This window comes from Montipora foliosa, chromosome 11 (assembly GCF_036669935.1).
Source record: "Montipora foliosa isolate CH-2021 chromosome 11, ASM3666993v2, whole genome shotgun sequence".
Lineage (NCBI taxonomy): Eukaryota > Metazoa > Cnidaria > Anthozoa > Scleractinia > Acroporidae > Montipora > Montipora foliosa.
Genome location: NC_090879.1, coordinates 18,864,724 through 18,877,223, shown reverse-complemented (window position 1 = coordinate 18,877,223; position 12,500 = coordinate 18,864,724). Strand labels below are relative to the sequence as shown.

The following is a 12,500-nucleotide window of genomic DNA, read 5'->3' as shown; positions in this document are numbered from 1 at the left end:
ATAAATAATTCGCCCTTCGTTCCTTGATAATTTGAACTGTCAAGCGGGATTTCCAGAAATGCTAATAGCTTTGATTGCATGGATAAACTTCGCAGATATTCCAGCTAGAATTTTTTTTTGTTTTCGTCCTCTCGTAACAATGTGTGAGTAATTTCTGGGAAAATCTGATTGGCTCACATTTATAGCATGACACAAGATAACATCACTCTTGACAGGTGGGCGGCAGACTCGTTAAGAAATTGTATAAGGCGTTCCTTTCGCGCCTAGTTTAAAAGCAAAGTACGCCTGATCGCAGGTTACATCAAAGGCCAACCGGGTAACTTTTGAAGTGGCCACATTTGGAACGGATTGTCCTTTATTCTTAAAAAAGCCGTTATCATATGTAAATTCTTACTATTTAAAATCAAACCACACACCCAGCAGTAGGAGAAGAAGTGGGGAGTGGCTCAAGGTTGGTAGCCTGTATTTATCAAAATCTCTTCACATTGTAACACCTGTCTGTAAAATATAGTCACCAGACTTCTGAATACAAAACCTACAGCTGATGATATTTGATGTGTGTTACTTGCAGGTCATAATACAGCACAGCAGTATGTTGGACAACAGCAGGGAGTCAAGCTGACTCCACAGCAGTTTGCAATGATTAAACAGCGGCAAATGCAGGCACAACTCAAGAGGCAACAAGTGGAACAACAAATGAAACAGCAGCATCTTAAGCGCTTCCAGATTGGACAGGTGAACCAGGGAGCTGGTGCTCCAAGTACTGCTACTTTAGCTAAGCCAGGTGCAGTACAGCAAGCTTCAGTGCAGCAGAGGCAACAAATGGTAAACCATCAGCAGGCTGCTGCAGCTGGAGCTATCCTTCAGAAGAAAGCTCCACAGACCATCACTCAGCAGCAGCTACAGCAAATCCTGGCAAAGCAACAATTAGGACAACTAACACCTCAGCAACAGGTGCAGCTTCGACAGCAACTTCAACAGCAACAGCAACAGCAACTGCTTCAGAAGATGCGCCAGCAACAACAGCAGCAGCAGCAGCAACAGGGTGTGGGAAGTGTCACCACCATGCAGAGTCAACCAACAGGCCAGCTGACCTCAGCACCCACAAGTGTCACAAAGCCTATGACATCACAAGCTCAAGCCCAAGCACAGCTGCTTGCTGCACAAAAAAAGCAACCACAGCAGCAGCAGGTACCAGGTGCTGTTCAAGTTGGTGGTCAGGTGACAACACAGCCTGCAGTCACTCCAGCACAAATACCACGACAGCAGCAACCTCAGCAGATGGCCACTGTAACACTTGGGCAGAGGACTGCTACGCCTACCGTCCAGTTACTGCAACAACAACAACAACAACAGCAGCAGCAGCAAGTACAACAGCAGCAGCAACAGCAGCAACAACACCACCATCAGTCTCCATACCAAATGAGACTACGCAACCCACCCAAACACTAAAAGTTTTTACCAGTTGTTTTGGTTTTCCTATGTTTGCTTGTATTTGTTCGATTTATCAACAAGTTTTATGCTTGATATAACATTTACCCTTTTCCCTTCCTGGAGAAGTGAATTATACTTCTAGAATTGAGTGCTTGTGCTAATAGTTTGCAATATTAAGAGTGTTGGGGGATCATAGCTACATAACTATCCTTCAATAAGAGGAGAGAAGGTTAGGTCATAGAATTGCAAGTTGATTTTTCCAACTCGTTTAAAGGAGGGTACACTACCTTTGTGGCCATCCTCCTTATAAGTTTAGAAGTTAGCTGATGGTAACTTTTTGCCTTTTTTTTCACACAGAGTGGTACATATCTTGTGAAATCGTAATTTTGCATCTAAGACTTGCTTCTGTGGTACCAACATGGTCACCGTGGTTTTCTGGTGACAGCCTTGTGTGAACAAACCAACAGGAGTGTTTTGTCGCCAGTTTCAAACAGAACAGATTTTTTAAATGAGTTTTCTTTTTGACATAGCAAAAATGTCTAATTTAACTAGGTTTTGAAGAGTTTAGTGTATTGACACCTTAAACGCCCTTTGACACCCCCACTTGACGAGTAAAATCGTCTGTCATGAGAGTAAAATCTGTCAAGTCTCACTCACTCCCAGGAGTCAATTGAAGAGGGGACATACCGGTAGTTTTTGACTGCTTAACCAATAAGCATCGGACTGAAACATTGCCCTGACCTTAACACACAGTAGCTGTGTACGAGCATTTGTAAAAAGCTGTGTGTTAACTGCACTAGGCCATCACTACAATTGAGAACTGTGAATCAAGTGGCGCATTATTTACTAGCAGAGGTGGCCAAAGCACTGAGGCTAGCCTCCTCTTGAATACATTGAAATGCGTCTTTATTTCAATTTGTAAGTTCAGGTTTTGGCGTGTAAATATTATTAAATACCTATTGTTTTAAAATCTGAAAATTGTTTATGTAAAATTGTGAAGAATTAAAATGGAATTTAGCTTCTCTTTCCTATTTGGTTTTTTAAGTTTGTACCCACCACCTCACCTCACTTCGACTCTTCGCGCTCTGTTGCGCATAAGGCCTCCACACATTTTCTCCAACTGTCCCTATCCCTTGTTCTTCTCCTTTCCTCTGCAGTTGACCTTTAGGCCTCTGTCTTCTTCCAGCTGATTCGTAGCCCAAGTTTGCAAGCTGTATCTGCAAGCGTAGTTGTTTTCCTCTGCATCTGATTTATGGTTGTGGAGACGAGGACAATATCGTCTGCAATGTTAAGATCTTCTAACTGCTCCATCAGCCTCCACCTTGTTCCGGTGTTAGTTGTTTGGTGCATGACCCAGTCGATTGCTAGTAAAAAGAGGAACCCGGACATTACACAACCTTGCTTGACTCCTGTTCGAACCTTGAACCAGTCTGATGTTTGCCCGTTATCGAGGACGGCACATTCTGCACCCTGGTAAAGCAGTTTGATGATCTTAATCAATTTTCCTGGGATGCCGTACGATTGCATAATGGACTGTCTCTATGGAGTTAGTGCAAGTACGTGTTGTTCTAAGTAGCGAATCGAACCCACGAATCGAACCCACGACCTCCGCATTCCCGATTCCCACCCGGGTCAGGGATTTTTCTCTGTCCTTGGGTGTTGCATAAGAAGTTCCTGATGCTGTGGATCAGCGAAGGTTCTTCATCCATCACATGCACACAGTAGCGATGGCCTCACTTAAGTTCTTTCCATCTATGGAGTGAGTCGAATGCTTTCGCGAAGTTGATGAAATTGACTATCAAGGGCGCTTGCCATTCGCATAGAGAGATTAAGCATCGCGTTTAAGGAGGCTCGAAAGGGTTTTCAGCTGGGCGCGCGCGCGTTAGCCACACACGCAATTCGTAAGCTGCTTGCGTCAGCTTATGATTTAAATGGGTCACCAGAAATACCGCTAATTTCGCTTACCTTTCTCCAATTCCTATATACATGGCATATAAATAGACATCTCCTATTCACGAAAACTACGAAAATTCTACTTAAACGGTTTAATAGTTACTTAAATCCGTTTGTGTTGACCTGTAGCTCCACTCGCGCGCGGACTCGAATGAGCGGGTGACGCATGCGTAAATGCTGATCTTGTAACCCCCTAATTTTTCCTGATTTTGCAACTTTACTCGTTTATATCTCTGCTTCTGGACGGTGAATTTTTTTTGATTTTTTGCATGTTAGCTTAGATTAATTTAAACCGTTTGTCTTTCAAATTTAAAAAAATTCTGTGGGTGAAAAAAATTATTAGAGACACAATTCAAAAAAACTTATTTTTCTGAAAAACTGACCTACAGATTTTGTTGGATTTTAAATATTTTAGAGAGTATTTCTAACATTATCTGGTAACGATGAATGGGAAAATTTCACCGTCCCGTTTCTTCAAAAAGGACCACATATGTTGATTTTAAGGCTCAAAGAAATGCCTAATATCGTTGCCATGGTAAAATTATTTTGGAGGAAAACATAATGTGAGAAATCTACGATAGGTACTTAATACCCCGGCCAAATTTCGTTTTGATATGATTGCCCTAACTGTATCTAAGGACAGAATATGTTTATTTGTTTGAAAAAAGGAGAAACTATTTCGAGCCTCCTTAAGCAAACGCAAACGCGAAACGGTGGGCTGCTGCTTGTCATAAAAGCATGAAAATTATATGCCATTCTAACTCGTCTCTGTCTTTTGAAAAGTTATTTGATACCCGCTACTAACAGGCAAGAAATGAGCTCATATCAAACGAGTTTCTTCTGCTTTTGGCAAAAAGCAAATTTTAGTCTGACGTTTGCCGTTTGCATGATGCTTTATCTCTCTATTAATAAACGCAGTATGAAGATCTGTTCGGTGGTGTTTCTCCCCTCACGGAACCCTGCCTGTTCTGGTCTAAGCTTGGTACCGATACCTTTTTCCATTCTACTGATCAGAATCTTGCCGACCACTTGTGTAATATAGTAACAAGCTATCTAGTATAACTGAAAGCAAGTGAAGCTATGATCTTCGCAGTTATGAGCGCAATTTTTGCAATTGCGTTAAGAAGCGAAGATCATAGCTTCACTTGATTTCATATCCGCAGTTCATATATGATTCATTTCATATACCATTTCATCAGAACTGAAAGCGTTTGAAAAAAGGTGTTGAAAGATGAAAAAAAGAAAAAACGGGCTACATTCTTCAGCTAACAAGCTTCGTTTCCAGTGTCGCCTGTAATGTGCTCTCTGGTATCTATTCTCCCAGAGATCAAAGCTTTCTTAGCTTCCTTAGCTTCCTTGGATTCCTCAACCAATCAAATCACCCCAACCCCCATCTTTTCTTTCACCTATTTGTTAGCAAAGTACAAACTTGAATAGACGAATTCGGCTAACTCAATTTTGTACCCAATTCAAATCTCTTGGGGTTAAAGTTCTTTGTGTGTTGCATTTGCATTTAAATGATACGGAAATACTTGGAACAAAACGTTTTGTTCCCAAAGAATTTGAATTGGATACAACATCGAGGTAGCCGATTTGGTCTATTCTTGTGGTTGGGGTAGGTTTGTGGCAGTGAATGCGACTGACAGATTCCCCTCCCAGGTCACCAGACCCATTTTCCATGCTTATGGAAAGTGATTGCGCTCAGCCAGTGGATAACTGAAATGGCAACAAGATCTCTCAAAATTGATAATTTATCTTCTTAGAACAGTGGCCATGGACTTGTGATAGCAATAAACAATAGAAATGATCATTGGATTTGGACCCAGAGCTGCTGCTTTGTAGCAATGGCTTCCCATCAAATGAAGGCACCTTTTTTTTTTTATAAAAACTAATTCATTTGTCTTGCATGAAAGTACTGCTAAATAAGCCACCATACCAAGATGTTTCTCTTTGAAGTGAAATTAGCTAATCAACCTATTGCACTGATCAACACAGTTACCCAGGGTTACAATGGGGTTAAAGATAGAAGCATTCTTTGATTTTTTATGAAACGTTTTTATTTTCAGAGCTAGCAACATTGTGGTCTCATGGAGTCATGGTTATGTGTAGTTGTGAGCCAACAGTCCCACGAGTCCCTAATCATTAGGTTGTATGGAATAGATGATAAAAAAATCAGGTCAAGACAGGATCTGACTGCCAAGGTAGTATGTGGGCACGGTGTTTACGGTGTTTTCAACCTCTTGTTCTTTAATAATAATGATAGAATATTTATCGAGTGCTAATCCCAATAGTCCAAAAGCACTTTACAAAAAATTACATTAAAAACAGGGATAAAACTAACAGATTAAAAGTATAAAACTACATCATAAGAAACTTTAAAGAGCAAAGTCGTCAACTTGGATTTAAAAGAGGAAAGGGAACCAAAAAATTTAAGTTCCAACAGAAGGGCATTCCAAACAGAAAAACCAGCAATCGCAAAGGACTGGCCATCATAGGTCTTAAGATTGAATCAAGGTGTAAAAAGCAACAATGTTTTTGAAGATCATAAGGTTCTAATTGGTGTACAAGGCTTTGAGCTCAGTGATATAGTTAGGCAGCACCATGAAGAGCCCTGAATGTAATGACAGCAATTTCAATAGGGAGCCAATGGAGCTGGATAAGCAAAGGAGTGACATGTTCATATCTACTGCTAAGATGAATAACCCTTGCAGCACTATTAAGGACACTCTGCAGACATTTGGGGAGCAGAAAGAGGCCAGAGCTCCTGACAAGGAGGTTGACTTGTTTACCTCCAGACTAGCAAAAGGATGGACACTGGGTCAGGAATTGTCTGTACATGTGTTGGACAGAGCAACAACAATGAAATACTTCCATAACAGTTTATAACCCATTGACTCCTAAACTGCCTTCCATTGATGAGTATATCGTCTGGCATTAAACAGAGTAGATTGATCCCTGATAGTGAGACTAGACAGATTTTACTTGTCAACTGCGAGCGTCCCAGGGCATTTGAAGTGTCAATGGGTTCCGTTGGTCCCAATCCTACTGTCTGCAAAGTGTTTCATCAATTTTGTCCGAGGCTGTAATGGGTCAACCTCTGCTCTTGTCCTTCACTTTTTCAGCAATGAGATTTTCCTTCTCTGCAACAAATGTATTAAAAGGGTTGCATTTCCTCCATTCTTTTTAAGTCAATCATCCCTCAGAGGTTCCCACTGACAAGTAAAATCGTCTGGAGTTAGAGTAAAATCCAGAAGTCTCACTCTCCTGAAGGATGTGAACAGATATCAAGTAAGTTTATTTGAAAGTCAAAAAATGCACTATCCAAAGGATGAAAAAGACTTAAACAAGCAGTTAAAATAAGGGCTTTATTACTAACCCATTACAAACTGAAGCTTCAAAAACTCTACAAGTTCACTGTGAAACCTCTGAATCAATAACAGATGGGAAACATAATTCATTCTTCTTTTAATACAAATTAAGGATGGAAAAATACAAGTTTCAAGCTTTTCTGATAAAGGTTTCTAGAGACAATTAAAACTTTTAAAATTTAAAGGAGCAAAGGTCCAATTCAATTTTGCAAAGGAACCTGTTGCTATCTATTCCTCATTTGCAATGCAAACTTATAACTTCTCCATTTTCTCCTCCAATGCTTTGATTCTTTTCTCCTGTGCCTCCACCTGCGCCTGCAGCTTCTTTATGACCTCACTGAAATCCTGTAAATCATAATTAAGGTAATTTTACCAGTTTGGACTTGCATACTTGGTTTACATGTACTTAGAAAGCCTTTATTAGATGTCCATCCAACTGAATTTAAGACCTCTAGATATTGCAGCTTTCCTGCAATCTGAAATCTAATTCCACACCTCAATCCTCTCTGAAGATGACAATGGTCAGACATAGGCAGTAACCCCCCAAATGAACAAGGAGCTCAAGGCATCACTTACTTCTTCACCAGCAGCCTGTGCTGCTTTCTTAGGTGCCTTCTTTCCAAGTGCTGTTAGTCCTTTCTTTGCTTTCTGTGTTGCCTTTGTGCCCCCACCTGCTTCTGGCCGGAGTGACATAAGTTTGGGATCAGCATCCTTTCCATCCAACCACTCACTAGCTGTAAGAGATGGTTCATCTCCTTTACAGTCAGGAAACAGGTCCTCTTGAAAAAGTTCAGACTGAAAAACAAACACAATTCAACCAAAAGAGATGTCAAGTAGAAGTGGAAGTAAGGTTTTAAATTATGAATTATCACTTCTCTACTTTTATTACACACTGAAATAAAGGCATGTCAGAAAAACAATGCCAAGATCCACAAAAAGCCAATGTTATCATGATAGATTGTGTAAAAACTGTTACCCTCACAAAAGGAGCTACTGTTCTTCTGACTGAGAGTCAAAATTATTTGCATACACTTGCACAATGCACTTGTCCATACATACCTTCCTTGGCACTGTGAAACTGATGGGCTCACAGTATCCTTTGGCAACAAGTTTAAAGCATTTTGCCACTTCATTGATAGTGACATCACAGCCACGTTTTGGCATGAAACAGACTCCTCGCTGTGGCACATTGGCACTGTAGTTTGTTAACCAGTGACAATAGGGGGGTTCTGGAACTAACTCATAGTACCTGATGATACTGTCACCCTGTTGAACAAATGACAATAAATCAGACTGTCTCAGAGCCATTCCTGAACTCTCACTCACATGCAAGGCAAAGTTAACCACAAAAATACAATAATTGTAACCCAAGTCAAAAGGCCAAAGTCAAACCTAAAGTTAATCATTGTGTCCCATATCCAATGTATGAGACTCAAAAATTGCTGGTATCAAATTCACCCTTGCATACAATACTAAATTTTCTTTTCTCTTAGGTCATATTACTATTTGTTTTTTTTTTATTTTTATAACCCATTGACTCCCAGGGACTGACAAGTAAAATCGTCTAGCATGAGACAAAGTAAAGCCTGACTGGTTCAGGTCAGTTTGGGTGTCAAATGGTTAATCATGCAACCCCTCCCATTACTCCCTGATTGAAAAGTAGCTTGTAGTAGACAACAATCCTGAGCATTTACCCACCCAACCATGTGCGATAGAGAATTCTTTGAAAGGAGTGTCTTATTTCTTTAACTTACAGTGTAGCTTCAACCAGGTAATAAACACAGAAAAGTTGTGAGACTAGGCTCAATTTCCACCGCTCACTCGAGTTCAGGTATCCTCCCCAAGAAGAAACGGTTGGACATGTGAGCGATAGATTGTGTCTGTGATGTAAACTTAAAATATAATTTTGTGAAGTTAATAGTGGTGGGGAAATGGCATTAGACATCCCAAAACATTGATTTCAAGGAAAGAGTAATTACATAACAATGCTTAAAACGTCTGTGCAAAGTTTCCAAACGATGCAAGCTTAAGTTTGTGGTTAAATGATCACTGTGAGTTTGAATTCAACAGGTGAATCATCAACAAAATCTTTGGCCACTTCAGCTCTCCGTCGAAGTCATCAACCCCCTTGTTCTGCCACCAACAAACTCAGCAGTAATTTCAATTGATCTTGAGGAATTTTACTTGCTCTTAGATTCGCAAAATCTGAGGAGAAATTGCAATAGCAATGGATTTGAAAGCCATATTTTGCCCTTGGCACCTACGGGAAAATTTGTGATGTTTCCGACCGGGTGTCTAGAAAACTAAGACCTAAGACCTAAGACCTAAGACCTAGAAAACTAAGACCTAGAAAACTATAGAATATATAAAAATCATTAAATTTCTTATATAAAATAAAATCGGGTGTCTAGAAAACTAAGACCTAAGACCTAGAAAACTATAGAATATATAAAAATCATTAAATTTCTTATATAAAATAAAATCCCAACCACTTGCCAACAGTGTATTGTGTACCGACCTCAGGCGGTAGAAAATGACACAATACCATTCTCCAGCTTCTCGAATACTTTCCGTTGTCGAAATCTTGGATGTTTCCCACCTTAAAAGCACTGTAAAGCTCAAACAGGCCAGGTCAAAGAATACCTTTGCATCCACAATTTGAACTAAAAAATATAATTCATGCCTACTCAATTTGTGCAAGCGAGTTTCTGATTGGCAGAGACTAACAATGGCTCACTTCACGCGTCCAGCTGAGATTTCGGGAGTGAGTACTGGCTCACTTCCCAAAACAGCAGCTGGTAATCGAGCCTATTGTGAGATGGGCCTCATAGCTTATTTCCCTTATTACAGATAACTAGAAAGTTAAACCTACAACCTCCCATGTAATAGCCTGATGTTCCACCAACTGTACCAAAACATAGGGGAAATAATATTATAAACACATCTTACCTTGCCAGCTAAGTAAATCATTTTAGTGTCAGGGTCATAATGAATGAAAAGAACAGCATTTGATTGGTCAATCTCTTCAAGGGCTAAGTTTTCCAGAGTATCCTATATAGGAAAAGAACTTAAATTTATTTAGGAGATAGGTTAAGCAAAAATGGTAACCTGAGCTCTATAAATGTGACCTTCCATATGACTTTGATGCTAAAGGTGATAGCACTTAAAAACAATAGAAATTGGTTTTAACACGCTTAATGTGTGTCCAGGAGCACACTTCATTAGCAAATTATTTTGTTTCATAGAACACGCTAGAAAAAACAAAGCGTGAGCAGTCGAACAAAGAAGCATGATAATCTTTGAAAACAAGTGTGCAAAATGACACAACTCACTAGCAAGAGAGCACACTAAGTGTGCTCATTTACCACGCTTAGTGAAGAGCCTCAGGAATGGACATACTGGGAAATACACCACTAAATGACAAGAGAACCCAAAAAAAATACTGTTTACAAACTCAAGAATTATTGTCCTATCTTGCACAGTGCACTAGCCAACAAGTGAAAACTTCTGCCGTCTGCCGACAAAAAATCCGCTAGTGTGCGGGGCGCCTTTGCATGTCATTCGCACCGGCAAAAAAAAACCTTTTAAATTGTACGGAGATAAAGATGAGAGATGCGTCTCAACAGTAAACTGAAAGATAGTTCTTATTTAAGTCCTTCATTTCCTCTTTCACATGTAAATAGGATAATTATAGCAAAATTTAATGCCGCATTGCCAAGTATTGGAACGTACATGTTGAAAAAGCCCAGATGCGAAATCAGCCAAGCCGCCTGATTAGACGTATATTCTTCGAAATATGGTAGTTCTTAAAAATCACAAAAATCCCAGATGATCTAAAGAGATTTCAGTGCTGCGGGCGTGCAGAGATCTCGAGATTTTGGTATACCTTGCCACTGTTTGTCGCTCGTGTCGGCAGAACAGAAGATTCAGGCATGTCCAGAGGATAAAACAATCTCTCGCCTTCGATAAAGTAGGCAGGGAAAGGCCAAATAACAAATCTCAGACAAGAAAGATTTGAGGATTACAGTATTTAGTTTCTTTTAAAAGCTTACGGGAATTTTACGAAAAACATTCAACATGCATAGCAGATACAGGTCACGCATGGTCACGCATGACTTGGTTGAGTCGTGCCGACAGTGTTGGAACCGAATACTGTTAACTTTCCACCGTGTTTGGGAAAGTTCTTGTGTTAAACTCGTGTCCCTTTTAAAAAGTATATCAATCATCGAAAATGTTATGACAGCAAAAGCAGAAAGAATGTGAAAAAAACGCGTGTTAGCCCTGTTGCATTTTCTGAAGTTTTGAAATTTCACCGGCTCCAAGAAGGTTGAGTTATTCGATCGGCTGAAAATTATCGTCCGTTCTACTTCCGATTTCTTGCATGGATATTCTAAAGCTCCAGTTATTCGAACGATTCAAAATTATCGTTTGTACTTCTGCCATTTTTTTACACGGATACACGAGCCGTACTCACAGGTCGCGAGTTTTTTTTACACGGATAGTCGTAACAATTGTTTTAATTCATCAAAGCACTTGTAAGTCAAGTTGTCAAACTGAAATAGGCATTATATAGCTTTACTGATACCAAGTGTGTTCAACTGCATGCTAAGCGTGTGGTCATTGGCACACTAAGCATGATAAGAAAGACAATGGAATTTGCTGATTGAACTCTTTGAAAACAAGACAAGTGTGTCTTCTTTTGTTTTGGCTCTTTAATATGCGCGTATCTGTGTCTTCAGGACACACAAGCCGTGTTGTGTAAGCGTGCTATCACCTTTAGCATCAAAGTCATATGGAGGGTCACAAATATTCCAAGCAACTTAAAGCAAATTTATGAAGGGGTTAGTTTCTAAAGAAACTGTGGAGCTGCATCAGTGGGGAAGTAGTGTACAAAAAATTGGTTTTATCAACAGAGTTGATAATGTAAATTGGCCACCCTAAAGAGATTCTAAAAGCTGACGTCTCGAGCATTAGCCCTTCGTCAGAGCTGATTTGCTGGAACAAAGAGTTGAAGTTACACCATGTCTGATAAATAATTATTACACATCCTTAATTTTGCCAAAGATCATCTGATTTCATGGGTACATTATAAAACTTTGCAAAGAACACCCTCAGGCAGGCAAGGGTTAACTCAGGATCACCATTATCACTGAAACTGATTACAAACTTAATTAAACTACTCTAATAATGAACACAAAGAGACATGAAAAGGGATCAGAGAAACCTATTCTTGAAAAGTACTCTACAATATGAGTGTTGCTAGCAAAAGAGACATTTCAATCCACAAGTTACCATATGGCATTTGGGTAAAAATCAAGATGGCAGATACTACCATACCATGAAATTCTGGATAACTTTTCAAGGAAACTCATAGATTGCACAGATCTGCCTACATTAAAACATTAATACTAAAATTATTACAAGGTTCTATGGGCAATGGATCTGATCCCCAATTTGGAATCTTTTTTGAATCTTTGTTGCACAAAGTTAAGGCACATTTCTATGTATCGGGCAATGTCATGCCTAACTGTGATCACATGATTGCCATGCAAAATAACTTTATGAGTCCAAGATATAATTATTATTTTTTGAAGTCTTCAAAACAGAGAGAACTACACGTACAGTCCAAGATGATCCTTGCAAATACGTGTAGTTTTTATTCTGGCTTTAGCCTGTCCTGGAATAAATTGCAAAACTTAAATCTGATCCAGTCCTCGTTGTGTGCTCATGCATTTATTTCATTTC

At 39.6% G+C, this 12,500-nt stretch overlaps 2 protein-coding genes across 4 annotated transcripts in view; one reads left to right on the top strand and one right to left on the bottom strand.

Moving 5' to 3' along the window:
- The window catches only part of LOC137976513 (helicase domino-like), a 39,686-nt gene extending 37,230 nt beyond the window's left edge, over positions 1–2,456 (top strand). For 2 of the 3 annotated variants that reach the window (XM_068823883.1, XM_068823884.1), the window contains one exon: positions 572–2,456. In XM_068823883.1, the coding sequence (XP_068679984.1) occupies positions 572–1,452 (881 nt within the window). In that variant the 3' untranslated portion in view covers positions 1,453–2,456. The remainder of the gene's footprint in view (positions 1–571) is intronic. The other variant, XM_068823885.1, reaches the window with a different exon arrangement.
- A 4,379-nt stretch (positions 2,457–6,835) lies between these two features.
- Positions 6,836–12,500, bottom strand: part of LOC137975363 (coronin-6-like) — a 7,717-nt gene continuing 2,052 nt past the window's right edge. The window contains exons 4-7 of the mRNA XM_068822461.1: positions 9,705–9,806; positions 7,815–8,021; positions 7,332–7,550; positions 6,836–7,100 (exon numbers count right to left, since the gene is read on the bottom strand). Of these exons, the coding sequence (XP_068678562.1) occupies positions 7,008–7,100; positions 7,332–7,550; positions 7,815–8,021; positions 9,705–9,806 (621 nt within the window). The 3' untranslated portion in view covers positions 6,836–7,007. The remainder of the gene's footprint in view (positions 7,101–7,331; positions 7,551–7,814; positions 8,022–9,704; positions 9,807–12,500) is intronic.